At 37.6% G+C, this 22,922-nt stretch overlaps 1 protein-coding gene across 6 annotated transcripts; it reads right to left on the minus strand.

The window, feature by feature from the left end:
• Window positions 1-231: 231 nt before the first annotated feature.
• On the minus strand, window positions 232-19,826 carry ZNF260 (zinc finger protein 260). Of its 6 annotated transcripts, XM_077773778.1 has the most exons (4): window positions 19,746-19,826; window positions 16,709-16,903; window positions 4,924-6,454; window positions 232-4,544 (listed from the first exon to the last, which is right to left on the minus strand). In XM_077773778.1, the coding sequence occupies exons 3-4, from the start codon at window positions 5,978-5,980 to the stop codon at window positions 4,525-4,527; spliced, it is 1,077 nt and encodes a 358-aa protein (XP_077629904.1). In that variant the 5' UTR covers window positions 5,981-6,454; window positions 16,709-16,903; window positions 19,746-19,826; the 3' UTR covers window positions 232-4,524. The 6 variants fall into 6 exon arrangements, with proteins under 6 accessions (XP_077629904.1, XP_077629899.1, XP_077629900.1 ...); XM_077773773.1 differs by having other exon boundaries at window positions 232-6,454; XM_077773774.1 differs by having other exon boundaries at window positions 232-6,454; window positions 16,709-16,879; window positions 19,746-19,802.
• Window positions 19,827-22,922: the final 3,096 nt, after the last annotated feature.

Genomic DNA, 22,922 nt, shown 5'->3' on the forward strand with positions numbered 1-22,922 from the left:
CTATGTACCCATTTAACAGTAACTCCACACTCCCCCCTCCTCACACTCTTTTTCAAAAGTAAACGTTAAAAACAATTTTAAATTAAAAAAAAAATTTGTAGACCTTATGGGAGTTGGAATTTTACTTTCCTAATGAAAAGTGCTTTAATTTTACCACATATTAGGAGCACAGTAGAATTCAGCAGGAAAGGGACTGTCATATCTTGGGCATTATAACAAAATACCATAGACTGGAGGGTTTAAACAGACATTTATTCTTACAATTGTTGAGGCTGGCAAACCCTGTGAAGGTCCAATTCCTAGTATGTAGACAGCTTCTTTCTCACTGTGCTACTCATGTCTCACATGACTTTTTGTGTATACACATGGGAAGACATCTCTTCCTGTTCTTATAATCTCTCTTCTACTTCTTATAAGGGTACTGTTCCCATTATGAGTGTCCCACCTTCATGACCTAGTCTAAACCTAATTCCTTACAGCTCCATCTCTAAACACCATCACACTAGAAATCAGGGCTTCAACATATGAATTCTGAGGGGCTACAAACATTTAGTCCCTAATAGGGATTTTTCTTACTCACCCTACTAACAAATTTTCTAATATTAAGCAGGGATGTTATTCAGATTACTTTGTTCAGAACCCTCATGCTGAAGGACATGATCATAGTTTGAAGAAATGCAAAGGCACACTACAATTTGGGTCACAAAGACTTAAAATCAAAAATGTTATTTCTCCCAAAATAAATATATAAATTTAATGTAATTCCAACTATCAAAAGGGTTTTGTGTTTTGAGAACAGTCTTCATTTAAATAGAAAGAAAACTAGAATAGCCAATAAAACTATGAAAAACAGTGAGGAGGACTTGGTCTAATATGCAGTATCAAAATACAGTAAGGCTAATGTTAAATCAGTTCATATGGTATTAGTATAGAAGTAGAAAAATAGATTAGTGAAACAAGAATACAGAAATAGGTCTTGGTACAAGTGAAAGTACAAGCAGTTTCAGTTGAATGAGGAAAAGATCATGTGGTTAAAGGATTACATAGCTGAGTCAGTTAAATAGGAAAAGGGTGGTATTGGTAAAAACAACAGGTCTTTCCTACTAACCCATGTCTAGAAAGAGGACCTTAGATTTGCCTTTGTACCAGTTTCCTTGAAGAAAATACTACTGTAGATTCCTCATTTGTATCCTGTACCTAGATGAGGGGAGAGCTGTGAATTGGCATGTAGACATTGATAGCCTATATGACTAAGGCATCATCCATCTTGGGAAACCAAGGCAGTAGCTTCCCTGTGCTTAAGTGGGTTTCAGTCTTACAACTGGGTGTGTAAGATGCAGTGGTGGGTTATAGTAAGATGTCCTGGGTGAGAACGTTAATGTTTTCCCAGGGCTTAGGTGAACTACACTCATTCTAACTTTTTCTCCCCTCAGCAGTACATAGGTCCTGGAAGGTATGTTTGCTTGGTTAGTTGCAGTATTGTAAAGGTGGTTTTTTGTTTTGTTTAGGACAAAGCTAATAATAAACCTAATGTTGGGTTAAAGCCTATTCTGTTTTTTTTTGGTTTTTTTTTTTTTTTGATTGCCAGTTCAAATCTGTGATTGCTGTTGGTGGACACTGCAGATTGGTGTCAGAACTGTGTGACTGGCTGCTGAGTAGTTGGGTTATTTTAACAAATTGTGCTTATATAACTGAAAACCCATCTGGAAGAAAATAACAATGAATCCTCATTTTATATGACATTAAAAAATAAATTCTAGATAGATTAAATATTTACATATTGAAAAAAGTAAACAATAAACAACTTGCAAGAAAACCTAAGAAAAATTACATATACAATCTAGAGATTAAAGTATCTTTTTAACCAATCCATAAGCTTAGAAAAAATACATATCAGGTTACACAGAAGTTTAAGATCTTTTTATGGAAAAAATATTTTTATGACAAAAATTAGGCAAATTCCTAATGTCTAATATATAAAGAGGTCTTCAAAATTGACAGATAAATAATCCTATAGGAAAATGAGCCAACAATACAAAAATTTACAAAGAAGCAAATCTAGGAGCAGTCAAAGTGTATACTCATCATACAAACATAAATTTAAGTAGTATATTACCATCTATTGCAGTGTTAGAGGAAAGCTGTGTTTCTGAAAATGACTGATAGTATCTATTAAAATTAAAAAATAGTGTATGTCCTTTGATCTAACAATCTTTTGCCTGTAATCAATCCCCAGAAAAAAAAAATATCTGAAATTTAAGGTCTGATTTTAAGAACGTTTAAAAAAAAAAAAAAAGAATGTTTACTGTGGTGTTTGTTGTTTGTGGTTGCAAATAACTAGCAACAAGTTGAATCAGTAGGGAATGTCAGGGTACATTTACAGTATACAGTATCACAGGTGTTACTCACCTTACTCTGACTATCCTAATCATTGTTGCCCCTTGGCACCAGCCCATGATAGGCACCAAAAGGTAATCCTCCTAGTTTGGTCTGAATTAAGAGTTTTTAGTTGCTCTGGCAACTTCAAAGCTGCACAAACTGAAGAGCAAAACACTTAAGAAATAAAAGGGGAATGCTTGAATGGAAGAAAATAGAGGATAATTTAGATTCATGTAGATAAACATATATAAACAACCCTGGAATTTATAATCTTATCTCAAGACCAATCTTCAAAACTGCTAATAAGTGATGTAGTACTATGGTTTCATTAGCATTTCATTATTTTGTTTTTAAAAAATTGAAATATACCTAAAGTATATTTGAAATATACCTAAAGTTTAAATGCTGCATCTCATTTTTATCACTGTTCAAAAAGAGCACTAACAACTCTTTATATGTCAAGTTGTTGTGGAAAGGGATCAAGCAAGCAAAAACTGTCAAAAAGATTTGCTTCACATAAAAGAATACTGTTTAAAAGGTCTCAGATCTCCTTTTTTAGCACCGTTTTCACCAAAGAAACAAACGGGATCAACTGGTTATAGCTGGCAGAATAGAAAAAAAAAATGTCTTGAGGTTAAAACTGAAGGTGAAATGCAAGAGTTGAAGTTTTACTCAGTGGCATATTTAAAAATTTAAGAGTAACTGGTTTCTTCATTTTAAAAATATCAAATTCTTAATGTCAGTACTGGTTATGTGGACTCTTAAAATTTCTGATAAATGTTTCAGTAAAAACTAGTTCTTAAATCAAGTCTCTGCATGTATTATTAAATGATATGATTCTTAAATATATGTAACCCACCTAACCTGTTGCAGAATCATGCTTTAATTTCAGAGTTGAGACCACACGTAGTAGTGATGTGACATGCAAAAGTACATTTAAATAATTTAAGCTACCATCCAATTTTCAAAAATGACTTATAGTAAAGGTAAGATTTTAGAAATATTTTCTATAAAATATTAGCATCTGCCTGGGATTGTGAGCCCATTATTACATGTACTTCATGTACAGCTTTCCTACTCCTATCTTTATCTTTTGTAATTTTCAGAAATAGCACAAACAATAGAACCCATATATTATCAGAACCTAGCGTTAACTAACATTGTTATATTTAGTTGGAATCTTTATTTCTTTTTTAATGATGGTATTTAGATACAAAATTGAAAATATCCTCTAATTACCATGCTTGGTCCCATTTCTTTTCCACTACCTTTCTTTCTAGAGGCAACCACTTTTGGGAAATGATGTATCCTTCCAATCCATTCTTCAGTTTTACATAAAAATGTTCACCCGTAACTAACACTTAATACTAGTGTTCATTTAATTCAAATTCAGAGTTAACAATTAGAATACATTCATCCCTTCATTTTTTCACGCTACATGATTTTTCAGGTCTTTCTGTCAATATATTTATATATAATCTGTTATACTTAACTACTAGAGAATATTCTACTGTGTGCCTATCATCACATTGTATTTATCCATTTCACAAGCAACACACATTTGTTTCTAATTTTTTGCTCATGTAATTCATGCTGCAATGAACATAAAGATACATGACTCTCTAAGTACATGTATCAGTTTCTTGGGTATATGCATGTATACTCAAGAGTGTATTCTTGAATCTATTTTAGAAATTCTTTCCCACTGCAAGGTTTTGAAAACATTCTCCTATAAAATTCTTATGTTACCAAGTTTTGCTTTTTGCATTCTAGTCTTTACAATACTTTTGAATTTCATAATACTTTAATGTATTACTATGGCAGAGATCTTTTTTCCACATGAAGAATCAGTTACCCTGAGACCATTTTTTGAATCATGCATGATTTTCCTACCAACTTGTGATACCATCTCTATCAATTACCAATTCCCCATAAAGGCATGCATGTTTCTGAATACAATATTCTGTCCCAATCTTTGATTTCTATGAATGCATCAAGAACGAGTAATTTTGATTACATATGTAGCAAAACTTTTTAAAAATGACAATTTTGTCTCATAATTTCAAATCTTTATACCTCTCATTTCTTTGTCTTAATGCATCAGGTAGGCCTTCCAGAACCATGTTGCTTAGTGTCCATGACTGGTTACTTCAATGAGGTTGCTCCTAAAAGTACATCAACAATGTGAGAGTTCTGGGAGTATAGGATTTTAAACTATGATACTTATTAAAATTGTTAGTATTTAAGTTTTGACTTGCTGTTGAAGTATTTTCCACATTCAAGTCATTTTATTGTAAAAGGAATTTCCTGGTATATTATTAAGTGTGAGTTTTGCTGAAGCTTTTCCTAAATTCAAGGCTTTCATCGAGCTTTAGTGAGTATGAATTCTCTGGTGTCTAATATGGTGTGACTTCTGGCTAAAAGCTTTCCCACATTCACTACACTGATAAGGTTTTTCTCCAGTATGGATTCTCATATGTAGAGCAAGAGTTGAGAACTGAGAGAAGGCTTTCCCACATTCATTACAACCATAGGGCTTCTCACCTGTATGGCTTCTCATATGAACAGTAAGAGATGAGCTTTGACAGAAGGCTTTCCCACATATTTTACATTCATAAGGTTTATCCCCCGTATGAATTCTCACATGTACAATAAGTGATGTGATTCGAGAAAAGGCTTTTCCACATTTATTACATTCATAGGGCTTCTCTCCTGTATGAATATTGTGATGTTTAATGAGGTATTGCTTCTGCCTAAAGATTGTTCCACATTCATTACATTTATAAGGTTTCTCTCCAATATGAATTTTCTCATGCTCAGTGAGATTTGATTTGCCACTGAAGGCTTTCCCACATTCTTTACATATATAGGGTTTCTCTCCTGTATGACTTCTCTGGTGTCTAATGAGGCTTGACTTCTGAATGAAAGCTTTCCCACACCCTTTGCATTCATAAGGTTTCTCTCCAGTATGTATTCTTTGATGGATAATCAGGTTTTCTTTCTGGCTAAAGGCTTTTCCACATTCATTACATTTAAAGGGTTTCTTTCCACTGTGGATATTCTGATGTTTAATGAGGTATTGCTTCTGGCTGAAGGCTCTTCCACATTGATTACATTCAAATGGTTTCTCTCCTGTATGGATTTTCTCATGCTCAGTGAGATATGATTTGCCACTGAAGGCTTTCCCACATTCCTTACATGCATAGGGTTTGTTTCCAGTATGATTCCTCTGGTGTTTAATGAGGCTTGACATCTGAATAGAAGCTTTCCCACATTCATAGAGTTTCTCCCCAGTATGATGTTTCTGATGAGAAAGGAAGTTTCTCTTCTGACTGAAGGCTTTTCCACATTTATTACATTTATATGGTTTCTTTCCTGTATGACTTCTCAAATGTAGAGTAAGGGATGAGACTCGAGAGAATACTTTACCACATTCAGTACATTCATGAGATTTTTCTCCAGTATGCATTTTCTTATGCTCTATGAGGTTTTGCTTCAGGCTGAAGGTTTTTCCACATTCATTACATTCCTGAGGTTTCTCTCTAGTATGAATTTGATCATGCTGAAGGAGATCTGCTTCAGGCTTAAGGCTTTCCAACATTCTTAACACACAGATATTTTTTCTAACAAGAATTCTTCAGTATTTCTTGACATGTGACATAGATGAAAGTTTTTACATTCATCAAATTCATAGGTTTCTCTCCAGTATTAATTCTCAGGTGTCTAATGAAGTTGAATTTGTGATGAAAGACTTACATTGCTTATCCTGAGATTAGACAATTACAGACTGACTGGAATGAAACATATAATATCAATTGTATCCTTAATGGTTCTTTCTTAGACAGCTCCACTTATATTTGAGTATAAATTATGTTCTGAGCTCTCTTAAACTGAATCTCACACATAGAGATGTAGTCTTAAAGAATCAACATTTGTACTCAGAGAAAATACTTTTCTGTTACTCCCAGGTTTTCTGAGTTTTTTCTTAGCTATATTTTCATGGAGAAGGATGAGACTTAACTCCGATTTCTTCTATGCTGAATCTTCATCTATTCATAAATTTCTCAGACCTTTTCTAAAAGGGAATAAAAAAACATCATTGAAAAGAGCTAATAACTGTAAAATATTTAGTGCCTGGCATGTAGTAAACATCCAATAAAGTAGCTATCATCATCAACAATAACACTTGTGATTTTTCCCAGTATTTTTAACAAAACTTTTAAAATGTGGTATTGTAAAATAGACTATTTCAAACCTAGTCCCCCAGTATAAAAGAAACCTTAAATACAAATAACATTCACAGGGCCATGTAGCTTAAACTGTTTTTATTTTTATTATTTAAGTTTACTTATTTTGAGGAAGAGAGAAAGTGTGCACACGAGCTGGGGAAGGGCAGAGAGAGAGGGAGAAAGAGAGGATCCCAAGCAGGCTCTGCGCCATCAGCACAGAGCCCAATGTTGGGCTTGAACCCATGAACTGTGAGATCATGACATGAATCAAAGTCAAGAGTTGGGATGCTTAACCAACTGAGCCACCCAGCTGCCCTGTTCAAACTGTTTTTAAATGTAGCTTTGTACATTTTAGAAGTCAGTAAAATTAAATATAACAAACAGGTGACAAACAGGATCAAAGGACAAACACATAAGATTGGGAGAGCCTAGGATGAAAGGATAAAAAATAAAATGAATAGAATTATTATTAAAAAGGACATGTGGTTAAATATTTATCCTATATCTTCCTGAAACTCCATTAAAATGGTAGTACGAGGATGAAGGGCATATACTCATAAACACTGCAGTGGTTGAGGAGACACTGGAGGGTGAAAAGATTTAGGAAATTTTGAAAGGAAAGCAAATAAACAACTATAAATTAGCAGCAGAACTGAGTGACTTAACTAAAAAGCCAGAAGAGGATGCTACCTAAAAACAGGTAATTTGTGACACAGCTTTCAACAAAGGCTCTATAAATGGAGTGACTGGATAAGAGTGGAAGGTGGAACTTATAAAATGATTATAAAAGAAGCAGCTTATGTACCTAATTCTCCCAACTGGAAGGAAATAGAAATTTATTATCCAAAGTATAACGGAGAGGCTCCAAACTTAGTGATGATAGGCAAAGTAGATACTAAAAAGAGGGAATAAAAATTCCTGTGAAGAACAGGGTTCCAACCCCTTTCTACTGCTGCTCTTTACAAATGCTGGTGGTTGCTGGTGTCAAACAATAGAAAGGCTTTTTCTTTTTTTTTAAAGTTAATTTTTAATTATTTTGAGAGAGAGAGAGCATGCATACAAGGGGCAGAGAGAGTCCCAAGCAGGCTCCATACAGAGCCCCACGCAGGGCTCGAACTCACAGACCATGAGTTCATATCCTGAGCTGAATCAAATCTGACACTCAGCTGAGCCACCCAGGCACCCCTGGGAGTGTTCTTTACTGGAAAAAATGAGAAGACCGTGAAAACACTTACAGATATTTATGCTTGGAGTCATATAAAAGAATAACCTAAATAAGCTGACTAAATGCCGCATAGCAAAGCCCATCATTTTACAACTCTCAATCATGCACAAAGATTACAATAATATTTCTGGTACCTCAATGTTAAATTTTAACATAGACCTAAAGATCACAAAAAATTGATGAAAGCCCTGTTGTGAAATCTAGATAAAAACAAGGATAAAAACAAGGAAAGGAAGAAAAGAAACACATATAAACAATAAAAATTAGTATCACAGAAGCACTGAAAACATACAAAGCACTGAAATATCAACAAAGTTCTTTTTTTAATTGTTTTTTAATGTTTATTTAAAAAATGTTTTTTAATATTTTATTTATTTCTGAGAGAGAGAGACAGTGTGAGCAGGGGAGGGTCAGAGAGAGAGGGAGACACAGAATCTGAAACATCAGCACAGAGACTGATGCAGGGCTCGAACCCACGAACCACGAGCTCATGACCTGAGCTGAAGTCAGCTGCCCAACTGACTGAGCCACCCAGGCGCCCCTAGAGAGAGACAGTGTGAGTGGGGGAGGTGCAGAGAGAGGGAGACACAGCATTTGAAGCAGGCTCCAGGCTCTGAGCTGTCAGCACAGAGCCTTATGCAGGGCTCGAACTCACAGTGAGAGATCATGCCCTGAGCTGAAGCTGGATGCTTAACCAATAGAGCCACCCAGGTGCCTCTATCCACAGAGTTCTATAAAGAAGTGCTTTTGCAAATAAACAATATGATGTTGACCCCAAAAATTCAACAGCTTACGTAAAAAAAAATCAAGGAAATCTCCCAGAATNGGCTGTCAGCACAGAGCGAGACGCGGGCTCCAACCCATGAACCATGAGATCATGGCCTGAGCTGAAGTCGGACGCTTAACTGACTGAACCACACAGGCACCCCTTTAAAATGAAGTTTAATGTTTATTTATAATTTTTGAGAGACAGAACCAAGCTGAGGAGGAGCAGAGAGAGAGGGAGTCACAGAATCCAAAGCAGGCTCCAGACTCTGATCTGTCAGTCAGAGCCTGATGCAGGGCTTGAACCCATGAACCATGAGATCATGATCTGAGCTGAAGTCAGACCACAACCAACTGAACCACCCAGGTACCTCCAAAGATTTTATTTTTAAGTAATCTCTACACCCAGAGTGGGGCTCAAACTTACAAACCTGAGATCAAGAGTCACATGCTCTACCTAATGAGCCAGCCAGGCACCCCCAAGCTGATAATATTTTTAAATGATTAAATCAAAAGTAGGTAAAATAGATGTATAAAATGTGAGAATAAGCACCATTAGACACAGTTAAATGAGTTGAAAGTGATTGCCTTTGTGGAGAAGGAACTGTGGGTGAGGAAGGATCGTACAAGCATAGCTATAATCCTATTTCACTTTTATTTTATTATTTTTTAAATTTTTTAAGGTTTTATTTATTTCTGAGAGAGAGACAGCGTGAGCATGGGAGGGTCAGAGAGAGAGAGACACAGAATCTGAAACAGGCTCCAGGCTCTGAGCTGGCTGTCAGCACAGAGCCCGACACGGGGCTCGAACCCACAAACTACGAGATCATGACCTGAGCCAAAGTCGGACGCTTAACCAACTGAGCCACCCAGGCGCCCCAATCCTATTTCAAACTTTTAAAAGCCCCTACTTGTTAGACCTGCAGAGATGTCCTTGAAGACTTGAGCCTTTTAACCTGAACTGATTTGTAATTGTATAGTAACTATAGTACTCTTTTTGTCTAGTTGCAATTAAGTTTCACATGGCTAAACAGCAAAGTGCACATGTATTTAATGAAAAGAAGTAAAATAAGCCAGAAAACAGCCATTTTTGCCTTGAAATCTGATTTACTGCAGTGTTCTGATTATCGATACTATCAGTTCTAGATACAGAAACTGTCATTGCCATCAATTGCAGTTTTCATTTTATCATTATGCCTGAAATAACTGACACCAAAGCTCTTCTTTTGTGAAGAGCTCTTTTCTTGTCCTCCCTCTTAATCCTTTCTTTTATAACTATTTTCTACTGGCTGCAAATCTTCAATGTTATCCTTATCTGTCCTGTCCCTCTTAAAATTTTATCCTTTACTTTTTTTTTTTAACATTTTATTTTTAAGTAATTTCTACACCCAACAGGGAGCTCAAACTTACAAACCTGAGATCAAGGGTCGCATGTTCTACCAACTGAGCCAGCCAGGCACACCTCTTCATTTTCTTATAAATCATTGTAAGAGCTGACTCCATTAATATGCTGTTACTCACATCAATGCTATAATTTCTAAAATTAGAAGACAAAAACCCTCAACCTTTACTGCATGCCATAAGCAAAAATTTACTCAAATTGAATTAAAGGCCTCAATGTAAGTGTTAAAACTAGACATCATGAAAATAAAAAACTAATGCCCTTCAAAAAACACAGTTAAAAAAAAAAACGGAAAGCCAGACTGGTAGAAACTGATGAAGGGCTCATATCCAAAATATCTAGAACTCCTAAATCTCAGTAACAAAAAGATAATCTAAATTGTAAAATGGGTAAAAGACTACAACAGATATTTCACAAAATCAGATATATGAATGGCCAATAAGTACATTAGACCTTCATCCAAACTAGTGATGAAAAATGCTTATTAAAATCCTAGTGAGATACCTTACATATCCATTAAAATGACTAAAGTTAAAACAACTGCCAATCCAAGTGTATGAATGTGAAGCAACTAGCTCTCAAAAAACTGTAGGTGCAAACGAAAAATGATATAGTTACTTTGGAACACAATTTGAGTATTTTATAAAGTTAAATATATACTTATTCTGTGCAGCAATCCCATTTCTAGGCATTTATTCAAGAAAAATGAACATGTAGATTGACACAAACACCTAGCATATGAATATTCATAATAGTGTTATTCACTAATAGCCCAAAATGGAAATAATCTAAATGTCTATCAATGATAGACAAATTATGTCCATACTTAATACTAATAGTCAGCAATAAAAAGGAATGAAATATTTATATACACATGAATTAATCTCAAAAATGTAGAACTAAATCAAAGAAATTAAATGCTAAAGATTATGCAGTATTTGACTACATTTATATGAATTCTAGAACGGCACGCTCTAGTAACATAAAGCCAGTCAGTGATCACCAGGGATGGAGTAGGGGTATGACTCTACAGCAAAAGGGCACAAAGAACTGTGATGGATCTGTTCTACATGTTGGTTTTGGTATTGGTTTTATGACTATATACAATTACCAAATATATCAAATGATATATTTAAAGGGGGTGACTGTTACGGAAATTACATCTCAATAAAGCTGAAAAAGTAAATCTTTCCACACCTGAAGCTCTACAACAATCACTAATTATTTATTAACCATCTTCTTTGTGCTCTAGACTGCAGATAAGAAGGGTAAAATACCAGCCTTTCTCTCAATGAGCTTCAATGCAGGTCTTCAACAGGAAAGGAAATATACAAATGTACGAGAGTATATACTTAGGATCCAAGTTGCTCTGGAAATTATAATATGCTGTAGTTGAGAGGTTAGAGATACTGGGCTAAAGTGATAATGGAGAGACATTTTAGTAAAAATGAAGCCCAAGGGTAAATAATGGATAGGACTTTGATAGATGGACCACTGCACAAAGGCGAACACGCAAATAATTTCATATATATGAAGGGGGAGGGAAGAAGGGTACAAGTGATACTATTTAAAACTGGAATAATAATCACAACTACCAACCATGTGGTGAAAAGAGGAGAGAGACTAAAAATATACTAATGTATAAAATAAATGTCATTCCTTAGTGGGGAGTAAATATAATACCTAAAGAAATGAAAGATGAAAACTAAGAAAGTTGTGAATATAAATGCAACCAAGAGAATATAACAAAATAATTATTAAAATAAAATATAACAAACTTTCCATTATTTTCAGAAAGAAAGACATATATACCCAAGACAAGGAAACCAAAGATCCTACAGTAAATGATAACAAAGATGAGGTCAAATTTAAAACAGAATACATAGGGGTGCCTGGGTGGCTTAGTTGGTTAAGCGTCCGACTTTCGCTTAGGTCATGATCTCGCGGTTTGTGGGTTCGAGCCCCGCGTCGGGCCCTGTGCTGACTGCCAGCTCAGAGCCAGGAGCCTGTTTCAGAGTCTGTTACTCCCTCTCTCTCTGACCCTCCCCTGCTCATGCTGTCTCTCTCTCTCCTAGAAATAAATAAAAACATTAAAAAAAGTTTTTTTTAAATAAATAAAACAGAATACATAATATTAAATAAGAGAACCAACACTAACCATACTGTTTCTGTCAATAAATACAACTCAAATAAAAAGAACTTTTAAAAGAAAAAGACTGTGACAGGCTTATACAGATAATTCTCAAGTTCCAACACACATTTCCTGAATCAAGAAAACCTGCAGGTAAGGCCCAGCAATCTGTATTTAACAAGCCCTCCAGATGATTTTGACACATGCTAAGGTTTAACAACGATATAATAAAACCTACATAAACTCTCTATATAAGGTACACATCTAAAACAGGGGTGCCTGGGTGGCTCAGTTAAGTGACTGACTCTTGATTTCAGCTCAGGTCGTGATCTCACAGTTCATGAGATCCAGACCTGCGTCAAGCTTTGCACTGACAGCACAGAGCCTACTAGGGATTCTCTCTCAGCTCTCTCTTTCTGCCCTACGCCTGCTCACGTGCATGTGCACTTTCTCTCACTTCTGTCTCTCAAAATAAATATTTTTTAAAAATTACATTAGAAAAAAGGAAATTTTCACTTGTAAATTTCAAATTAAAAAAAATTTTTTAATGTTTATTTTTGAGAAAGAGAGACAGGGCACAAGTAGGGTAGGGGCAGAGAGAGAGAGGGAGACAGAATCTGAAGCAGGCTCCACACTCCCAGCTGTCAGCACAGAGCCTGACACCAAGCTCAAACCCACAAACTGTGAGATCATGACCTGAGCTGGTATCAGACGCTTAACTAACTGAGCCACCCAGGCATCCCTCACTTGTAAATTTCAAAATATACCGGCTTGAACAGACACTTTGGCCAAACAGAAAATTAAAATGCAGAACATTCAGATATATTCTGAAAAATTTAGAATGTATATCAGAGCCTATAGAATATATTTGAAAAAATGTTTGGATAGGTTTTAACATAAATTTTTACATTATTCTAAAAAAAAAACATAGGGCGCTTGGGTGGTTCAGTCTGTTGAGCGACCACCTCTTGATTTCAGCTCAGGTCATGATCCCACAGTTCATGAGACTGAGCTCTGCATCAGGCTCTGCAGTGACTGCAAAGAGCCTGCTTGAGAGTCTCTCTCTCTCCCTCTCTCTCTCTCTCTGCTTCTACCTCATTTGCATGCGTGTGCTTGGCTCTCTCAAAGTAAATAAATAAATGTTTAAAAAAATAAAAAGAAATAACATAATAAATAAGCATTCAAACCAAGGAATTACAATAAGGAAAAGTAAATATAAGGAAAAAAATTAGAGTTAAGAAAAATTAAACATTACAAACAGAATTAGAAATAATCCACAAGTTGATTCTTAGAGAAAACTAAAGAGGAATAACAGAAAAATTATAAAAATAAAAAATGATCACTTGGAAATAACCATAGACAGAAAAGGACTACAGAGATTATTTGCTCACCTTCATACATATAAATTTGAAAACCAAATATTACCTATGAAAACTGAGACCAGAAAAGACAAAAAAACCTAAACAGTAAATATAGAAAAGAGACAATTGTTATTTTATTACCCCAATTGATGGCTCAAGATGTGGAATTTAATAAACTTTTACAAATGACAGTAATAGCATTTATTTTAAATTTTCCAATTCTTAAATTCATTATATTTGCAAACAGTATGATGCAGAACAGATCAGGACTTAACCCATTATACTCCTAATTAAAGAAAACACAGAAATAACATCTTGTTAATTAAAACACCTGGTATTTTTTTTTTAAGTTTATTTATCTTTTTTTTNTGAAATCAAGAGTCAGCCACTTAACTGACTGAGCCACCCAGACGCCCCTAAAAATATTTTCAAAATAGAAATCAAAATACTCTAATGCCAAGGAAACTATTTTTGTGCTATAATGCCCGACTTGAGTAGTTGCAGCAGAGATCCTAGGGTCTACAAAGCCTAAAGTATTTATTATCTTGACATTTACAGAAAATGTTTACTGACCTCTTGCCCTATAGTGGTCATTTCTCCCTTCTCTACCTGGCTAGAACCAGGATGCACTGTTGACCCAGTTTCAACCACAAATAAATGATAAAGAGACAATCTGGAAAATATCTGGATCATTAAAGGATCACAAAGACCAAAGCTACCATGCAAATCTTCACTACTCACCACATTAACTGTTATGTAACCAAGAAATCAATTCTTTTATTTCTTTAGTGTTTAATTTATTTCTGAGAGAGAGAGAGCGAGAGCAAGAGAGAGAGCAGGGGAGAGTCAGAGAGAGGGAGATACAGAATCTGAAACAGGCTCCGGGCTCTGAGCTACTTGTCAGCACGAAGCCCGATGCAGGGCTCAAACCCATGAACTGTGAGATCATGACCTGAGCAGAAGTCAGACACTTAACCAACTGAGCCATCCAGGCGCCCCTCAATTCTTATATTTCTTAAACCAGTACATTTTGGGGTTTATTACAGTCACTTAGCCTTACCATGATTGATAAACTTTTTAGCAGATATCTACTCAACTCAGGCATTGTAGCATAAAAGTAATCACAGACAATAAGAAAATGAATAGACAAGATGCACTCACTGAACATGGCCATGTTTCAGTAAAACTCTTTACAAAAATACATAGTAGGGTATAGTTGCCAACTCCTTATCTAACAGGTCACCATTTTCACAGAATACAGTTAAGAGTTTGGTTGACATTTGGGCATTTTGATATATATTTTGAAAATATTTAATCACTAGTCTGGACCTCTTTCCTCAACTGACTCGCATATCCACTTGCTACTCAAAATCTGCACTCAGATGTCTAATAGGGACCTGATTTACCCTGCCCCAAACCAAACCCTTGTTCTCCCAAACCAACTCCCAAATTCTTCTCATCTTGTTAAATAACAACCTATTTTCCCAGTTGCTCAAGCCTAGAACAACTTTCTCCTAGGTCACACACCCAGTATATTTCCACATCCTCTTGGCTTTATCTTCAAAATACAGTCAGCATCTGGTCATTTCTCATAATTCTCACCAGGGCCACCAAAGTCTAAGCCACATTATGTTTTCCCTGTATTATTTAATAGGCTCCTCAGTATTCTTCCTACTTTTGCCTTTGACTCTTTACATAACTCCTGTCAACATAGCAACAACAGTATTCTTGTCATAGTCAAATCATGTCATTATTAAAGCCTCCGTGTGTGCTCATAAAAACATTTAGAAGCACAGTTAATAGTGGCTGCTTCTGGGGGACAGAAATGGAGAACTGAGGGCCAGGATTGAGAAGACATACCCGTTGTTTTAATTTTCTTAAAAAAATTTGTTGTTTATTTTCGAGAGAGAGAGAGAGTGTGTCTGTGTGCAAGTGGGGAAGGGGCAGAGAGAGCAAGAGAGAAAGAATCCCAAGCAGGCTTCAAGCTGTCAGCACAGAGCCTGATGTGGGGCTTGAACTCACAAACTGTGACATCATGACCTGAGCTGCAACCAAGAGTCAGACGCTTAAACGAATGAGCCACAGAGGCACCCCTTAATTTTCAATTAAGTAGATGTATTGGATTTTAAAGATAATAGTATTTTTTAAAAATTATTTTTAATGTTTACTTATTTTTGAGAGAGAGACAGAGCATGAGCGGGTGAGGGGCAGAGAGAGAGGGAGACACAGAATTTGAAGCAGGCTCCAGGTTCCAAGTTGTCAGCACAGAGCCTGACACAGGGCTTGAACTCACGAATTGTGAGATCATGACCTGAGAGATGTCGGGCACTTAACTGACTGAGCCACCCAGGTGTCCCAATAGTATTATTTTTCTTAAAAGTAACAGGTGAACTAGTAGGAAGTCAGCACTAATTTCCAAGTCTGCTATATTGTTAAAAAGCAAGAGAGGGAGAAATGTTGTGCTATGATAGTTGGAGGTGGAAAAGAACAGGAAATAAAGATAAGGGGTGACATTCAACTCTAAGATGTAAGTGGGGAGAAATGATTGAGAGTTAAATTTCTAGAAAAGAATCTACATGCTAGGATTTGAAAGATTACAGATCTATAATCCTTGGTAAGATGACTGAATGCTTAAGAGAAGGAGTCTAGACAAATAGGGGGGAAGTGAAAAATGGAAACTGTTCGTGAAAGGGAGAACACAATATTTAGGCTAGAAAATTTGTAAAATTGAGACTATAATTGAAAAGGCTGGCATCCAGAATAGAGGTTACAGGGGCAACCAGTCCCCCAGAATCTGAGAAAAAAAGAGCACTGATCAAGCAAGAGAATCTGGAAATGTTATTTAGGTATCTAAAGAATTCCCAACAACTGTTACTCCCATGGGCTGTTAAAAAAAAAAAAACAAAAACTGCCTCAAAAATTTTTTCAGAGGTTGCAGGTCAAATACCTATAAGAGAGGCTCCTGGGTGGCTCAGTTGGCAAACATCTGACTTTGGCTTAGGTCATGATCTCTGATTTGAGTTCGAGCCTTGCATCAAGGTCTCTGCTGTCCGTGTGGAGCCGCTTCGGATCCTCAGTCTCTCTCTCTCTGCCCTTCCTCTCGTCAGTGCTCTCTCTCTCAAAACCAAATAAACATTAAAAAAAAAACCGATATATCATAAAAAAATAACTGTGATGAACCTTTATCCCATTCATACCTTTTGGGTTCTTTCTTACCTGGAAAGCACCTCCTTTACATTTCTTCCTCAGTTATCCACTGCTCTTCTTGTTTAAACAGTGACACATAGGGCTTGCGACATTACTCTTGAGGGTCAAAGCAGTATCCCATAATTCATGCTGAGACCAAAGGACCCTTGATGGTTTTGAAGGGTAAAGGAAGTGCAGTTCCTAGGGATACACAAGGAAGCTGGTCTATGAAAAAGAACAAAGTAATGATGACCCTTTAGCTTACAAGCTGGAGCACACACATACACATGAGCACATGGAAAAAGGGTACTTACACTTTGCATCTTCAGCTAAACCCATTATGCCATTTAAAACCTTCACACATTTCAGAAATGGGAAACCTTATTTTCAGAATTTAGGTTGTACAGAGAAATTACGAAACTGAGTTGTCAGAGTTCCACAGAATCACAACCTGTGCAGGTGTCACTTGTGGCCTTGCTCCTGATTGAAGAGTCACAGTTTTGAATATCATTTTCCCCAAGAGAAACATTTTCTCAGGTGGTTAAGCCAGTTAAGTGTTCAACTCTTGATCTCAGCTCAGGTCATAATCTCATGGTTTGTGAGATCAAACCCACAATAGGCTCTGTGCTGACAGCATGGAGCCTGCGTGGGATTCTCTCCCCCTCTCCCCTCTTCCTCTCTACCTCCCCCTCTCAAAATAAATAAACATTAAAAAAAAAAAAAAGAGGGGCGCCTGGGTGGCTTAGTCGGTTAAGCATCCGACTTTCACTTAGGTCATGATCTCGCGGTTCGGGGGTTCGAGCCCTGCGTCGGGCTCTGTGCTGACTGCCAGCTCAGAGCCTGGAGCCTATTTCAGAGTCTGTATCTCCCTCTCTCTCTGACCCTCCCCTGCTCGCGCTCTCTCTCTCCTGGAAATAAATAAAAAAAAATTAAAAAAAAAAAAAAAGATATCTAGGCCTCCAATATGTAATGGAGTGTGACAGATAAAAGTCAAAATTACTCAGAAGCTCTTGCCTTACTCAGATATAAGAGGCTTAAAATCTGGCTGGACAGTATTACTAATTGATAAAAACAGGTAATGCAAAGGGGAATGGATGAAGGCAAACCACAGGAGTCAGGAGATACCAAAATTAACATTTTGGACAAAGAGTTTCAAGTTCCTGTGAAGCCTCAAGATAGAGCTGTCCATTAGCCAATTGGACATTTTTTAGTCACATGTCACGTGAAGCCATAGCAGTGGAATTTTGTTCTTTAGAGGTTAAAAAATATATATGATCAAAGTGAGAAACTTAGGAACATTAATAATTAAGGAACAAACAGAAACATTAAGTCATTAATAGAGCTTTTTTGGGGGGGTATTCCTTGGTTTTGACTGGAATTATACATATTCTGAGTAGTATATCAGAAGTCAAACATTTATGAATGAGACAGTGATAAACATCTGAAAAGTAATAGAGTGAACATAGAAACCTAATCCCTCCACCCCAGTTAAAAATGGAAATACACAAAACAGGCAAGCAAAAATGTGATTCTTACCCCTGTCCTAGCTCTGTTGCAACTCACTCCTCTGACAACCTTTCTTTTCTTTATTTTTAAAAATGTTTTATTCATTTTTGAGAGAGAGATAGAGACAGCGTGACCAGGGGAGGGTCAGAGAGAGAGGGATACACAGAATCCGAAGACAGGTTTCAGGCTCTGAGCTAGCTGTCAGCACTGAGCCCAACATGGGGCTCGAACCCACTAACGGTGAGATCATGACCTGAGCCGAAGTTGTACGCTTAACCGACTGAGCCGTGTAAGCTTCAAAAGGTCTTTCATTAACACTAAAGAATAATCTTTATATAGATAAAAGTTTCTTCATACACCTATGAATACATATTCTTTTTCCTACTTACTAAAAAAGTAATATATTACACCAAACAGGCACACTTTCTTCACAAAATAGCTTGCAGATTTTTAAAATCTAAGATATGTATTTCCATTTGTTCAAGGGTTATTTTGGGTCTTTCATTAACATTTATGAACAATCGTCATATAGATTTTTATACATTTCTTGTTTATCCCTAGGTTTATCCCTTGTTTATCCCTAGAACTATTGTAAGTTCTATCTTCATAACGATTACTGATTATTTTTTATATGTACCAAAGCTATTTGTGTATATGAATTTTTGTACCATGGTACTTTTTCATTTTATTGAAAAACGTTAAGTGTGATACAAAACTAGAAGGAAGTGTCGTTTTGGATAGAAGAAAATTCGTTTCCCTACATTTACAATGGCCAGCCTTTGGTTTGGGGAAAACCTGGTCAAATTAGGAGTCATTGCCACATCACTGAGAAACAAGCGCATCTTAAATCTGTTACCTGATATCTCTGAACCAAAGAGAGGACATCATCCTTCCCAATTCTGTGCTGTCTACACCGTGGAAACTAGCTCTTAAAGCTCTTCCTTACTCCAGGGCTTTTCAAAGCGGCCTTACCAAAGTTCCTCCAAAGAATTAAGTCAATATATACGGGGAGTCTAGACATCCAGTAACAAGTTTTCCGGAAATGTTTACTTTAAAAAATTGTTAATACTGATTTTGTTTTCAACTGCATCATGAGTCTGCTTTTATATAAAAATCGCTTTAAAAATTACTTATCTCTCAATGTCTTAGCCATTTCCCTTTCTTTCAGAAAAACGGATGCTCCAGAAAGATGCATCTTTATTAGTTATTTTAGAAACGAGAAAAGTGAGTTTGAGGTTACGACCCCATAAAGCTCACGATGCCATCCATCCTCACACACCTGGAACCACAGAGTTCTCACACCAGTGATACCTTTACAATAATCTCATACTCCCGTCACCCACCCGTCGCGGTCCCGCCCGTTTCCTCCCGTACCCCTGCCCCCATCCACGTAGGCTTTGAACAGTGCACGTCATAGAAGGCGATTCCTCCCCTTTACCCTCTCCAGCCATGTCGCAGTCTCTAAGAATCCTCCCTTACAGCCTCCCTGACCAGATTCTAAGCCCAGAAAACCAGGTCCCACGCCCAGATCTGCGCTTTGCGAAGCCGAACCCAAACTCACCGGCAGACAAAGACGACTATGGCGAGCCAGAAAGTCTGCGCCTGCGCACTCCTTGGCTGGCTAACACTCCCAGAGGTCTCCTGGGCTCTGTCAAGCCCCGGCTCAGTACCGGACAGAATCTGTCGGTATTGGCCGGTCCTCTACTTTTCTGACTGCGGACTACATTTCCCATAAGTTTTGGTGGTTCGAGTCAGCTTTTCGCTTTCTTTCCTGCGCCAGAGTTTGTGGGAGTGTCTCCCTGGTGGGGGGAGGAATGTAAGTAGACCGAGTTTCAGGACTCAATTTAATACTCGACCTGTGTTAACTTTACCTTTGGGAGCGGGCAGTGGTGTGCCTTGCGTTATAATAAACTCAGTTCAGGCATGCCGGGCTTACCCCAAGCAGGAGCCAAGGTGCAAGGCTACGTACTCCTGGAGCGCCGAAACATTTTGGGGCGCTATTCATGCCTCAGGGTGGGTAAGGGTGGGGATTTCTTTGGCAGGGTGCAAGGCGAGCGCCATCTTCTCCGTGGCGAGTGCGGAGCTTAACTACATTTCCCAGGAGGCGCCGCGTCCGCTGCTCCTCTTGACAGCGAGGCGGGCAGCTTTGAGCTGAGCTGTGGACGCTCGTCGTGGTCTCTCAGCGGTTCGGCCGGGCTACTAACACGTTTCAGAGGAGGCCGAGGTTGAAAAAAGCCCAGAGCCCCTGGCGTCGAGAGGGAGACTGAGTATTAAGTCTGTTCGGGCAGAAGGGGCTGAGGAGGGGCGATTGTGAAATCCCGCCCCTGTCCCAGTGAGGTGTGTATGTGTGATTGTGAATGTGTGTGATACCGTGTGTGCTGATGAGGATTGGCTACTTATACCACTGTGAGTCCCCCGTGGTATGACTTTTAATGTGTTACTATGTGTAACACTGTGTATGGATGTCGGTTACCTGTGACTTTGTGTCCCCGTAGTGAGTATGCGGTTGTGACCGTGTGACCTTGTATTCCACTTTTTGTACAGGTGTAGAGAGAGCTTTGTGAATGAGCTCCCGGGGCTATTATGTCTGTGGAGCACTGTGTGGGGAGAGTAGGGAAGGCGTTTGTGACTGAAGATGTTACTTTGTGTCTAGTGGTGGTTATGAGACTGTATGGATTTGGGGAGATTGTGTTAGTGACTGTGCACACATGGTCATATGTGGGAGCACAGGATGGCTGTGAGCCTAACAATAAAGACCTTGACTCTTCCATCTGACCCCTAAGATTGATTTGTAAGCTCTGATGTGGAGGAGCAACTGGAGCCAGTTGACCTTGTCATCTAGACCCCCCAGAATTGTCTGTTGTCTCCTTCCCGATCTTGATTCTTCTCCGGGAGAGCTCTCCGTTCCAGTAGCAAATAATGGTGGTGTTTAAGGTGCCTTGGTATTTTCTCTTTATTTCTGAAATGCTTTATTTTTTCAGGACGTGATTTTTTTTTTCTTTCTTGGCAAATGCGTAGAAACCATCAAGTAACCAACCTCAACCTACTCTTTCTCTTAGAAAGTATCTTCCTTGCACTCTCACTTTTTAAAAAATACAGCAAATGGGACATTTTATATTGAATGTTGAGGATATTGGTTTTACTTATATACACATATAAACATGTAGATTCATATACGTGCATATACATACATATTTTCATTTAAGTGATACTGTAACTTTCCACATAATTGAAAATTCTTTGAGAATATATTGCTAAGTTTTTATTTTAAAAACCCGGGGATGCTTGTCAGGACAAGCACACTCCTTAATTCCCTGTTTCATGCATCATCCCACCCACCTCCCCTCTGATAACCATCAGTTTGTTCTGTGTAGTTAATAGTCTGTTTCTTGGTTTGTCTTTTTCCCCCCTTGCTTGTTTGTTTTGTTTCTTAAATTCCCTGTATTAGTAAAATCATATGGTATTTGTTTTTCTCAGACTCAGGTATTTTGCTTAGCATAATACTCTCTAGCTCCATCCATGTCCTTGGAAATGGCAAGATTTCATTCTTTTAGTGGCTGAAAATATTCCATTGTGTATATATACTACTACTACTGCTTCTTTTTTTTCTCTCCTCTTCTTCCTCTCCCTTCTTCTGCTTCCTCCCCCTCCCCTACCCCCTTCTTCCTCCTCTTCCTTTTCTTCTTCTTCTGAGAGAGAAAGAGAAGAAGAAGGGTAGAGGGAGAGAGAGGGAATCCTAAGTGCTCCATGCTCAGTATGGAGCCAACACAGGACTGGATCCCATGACCCTGGGATTATGACCTGAGCCGGAAACCAAGAGTTGGACTCTCTACCAACCAACCCACCCAGGAGTCCTACCATGTCTTCTTTATCCATTCAAAATCAGTGGACACGTGGGCTGCTTTTATATCTTGGCTATTGTAAATAATGCCATAAACATAGGAGTGCGTGTATCCCTTTGAATTCGTGTTTTTGTATTCTTTGGGTAAATACCCAGTAGTGGAATTATTGAATCATATGGTTATTTCTATTTCTGATTTGAGGAACTTCCATACCTTTTCTACAGTGGTTGCACCAGTTTTCATTCCCACCAACAGAGCACGAAGGTTCCTTTTTCTCCACATCTTCGCCAACACTTGTTTCTTGTGTTGTTGATTTTAGCCATTCTGACAGATGTGAGGTGATACCTCATTGCAGTTTTGATTTGCATTTCCCTGGTGATAAGTGGTGATGGGCATCCTTCTGTGTGTCTCTTGGTCATCTGTATGTTGTCCTTGGAGAAATGTCTGTTCAGGTGTTCTGCCCATTTTTAAATTTTATTATTTGTTTTTTGGATGTTGAGTTTTATAAGTTCTTTATAGATTTTGCAGACTAACATTTTATCAGATATGCCATTTGCAAATATCTTCTCCCATTCCATAGGCTGCCTTTAGTTTTGTTGATTGTTTCCTTTGCTACGCAGGTTTTTCTTTTTGATGTAGTCCCAATAGTTTGTTTTTGCTTTTGTTCCCCTTACCACAGGGAACTTATCTAGAAAAGAATTGCTACAGCAAATGTCAGAGAAATTACTACCTGTACTCTTTCCTAGGATTTTTTGGTTTCAGGTCTCACATTTAGATCTTTAATCCATTTTGAATTTATTTTTGTGTATGCTGTATGAAAGTGGTCCACTTTCATTCTTTCGCATGTTGCTGTCCAGTTTTCCCAACACCATTTGCTGAAGAGACTGTCTTTTTCC

This window comes from Crocuta crocuta, unplaced genomic scaffold, assembly GCF_008692635.1.
Source record: "Crocuta crocuta isolate KB4526 unplaced genomic scaffold, BGI_CrCroc_1.0 scaffold267, whole genome shotgun sequence".
Taxonomy (NCBI): Eukaryota; Metazoa; Chordata; class Mammalia; order Carnivora; family Hyaenidae; genus Crocuta; species Crocuta crocuta.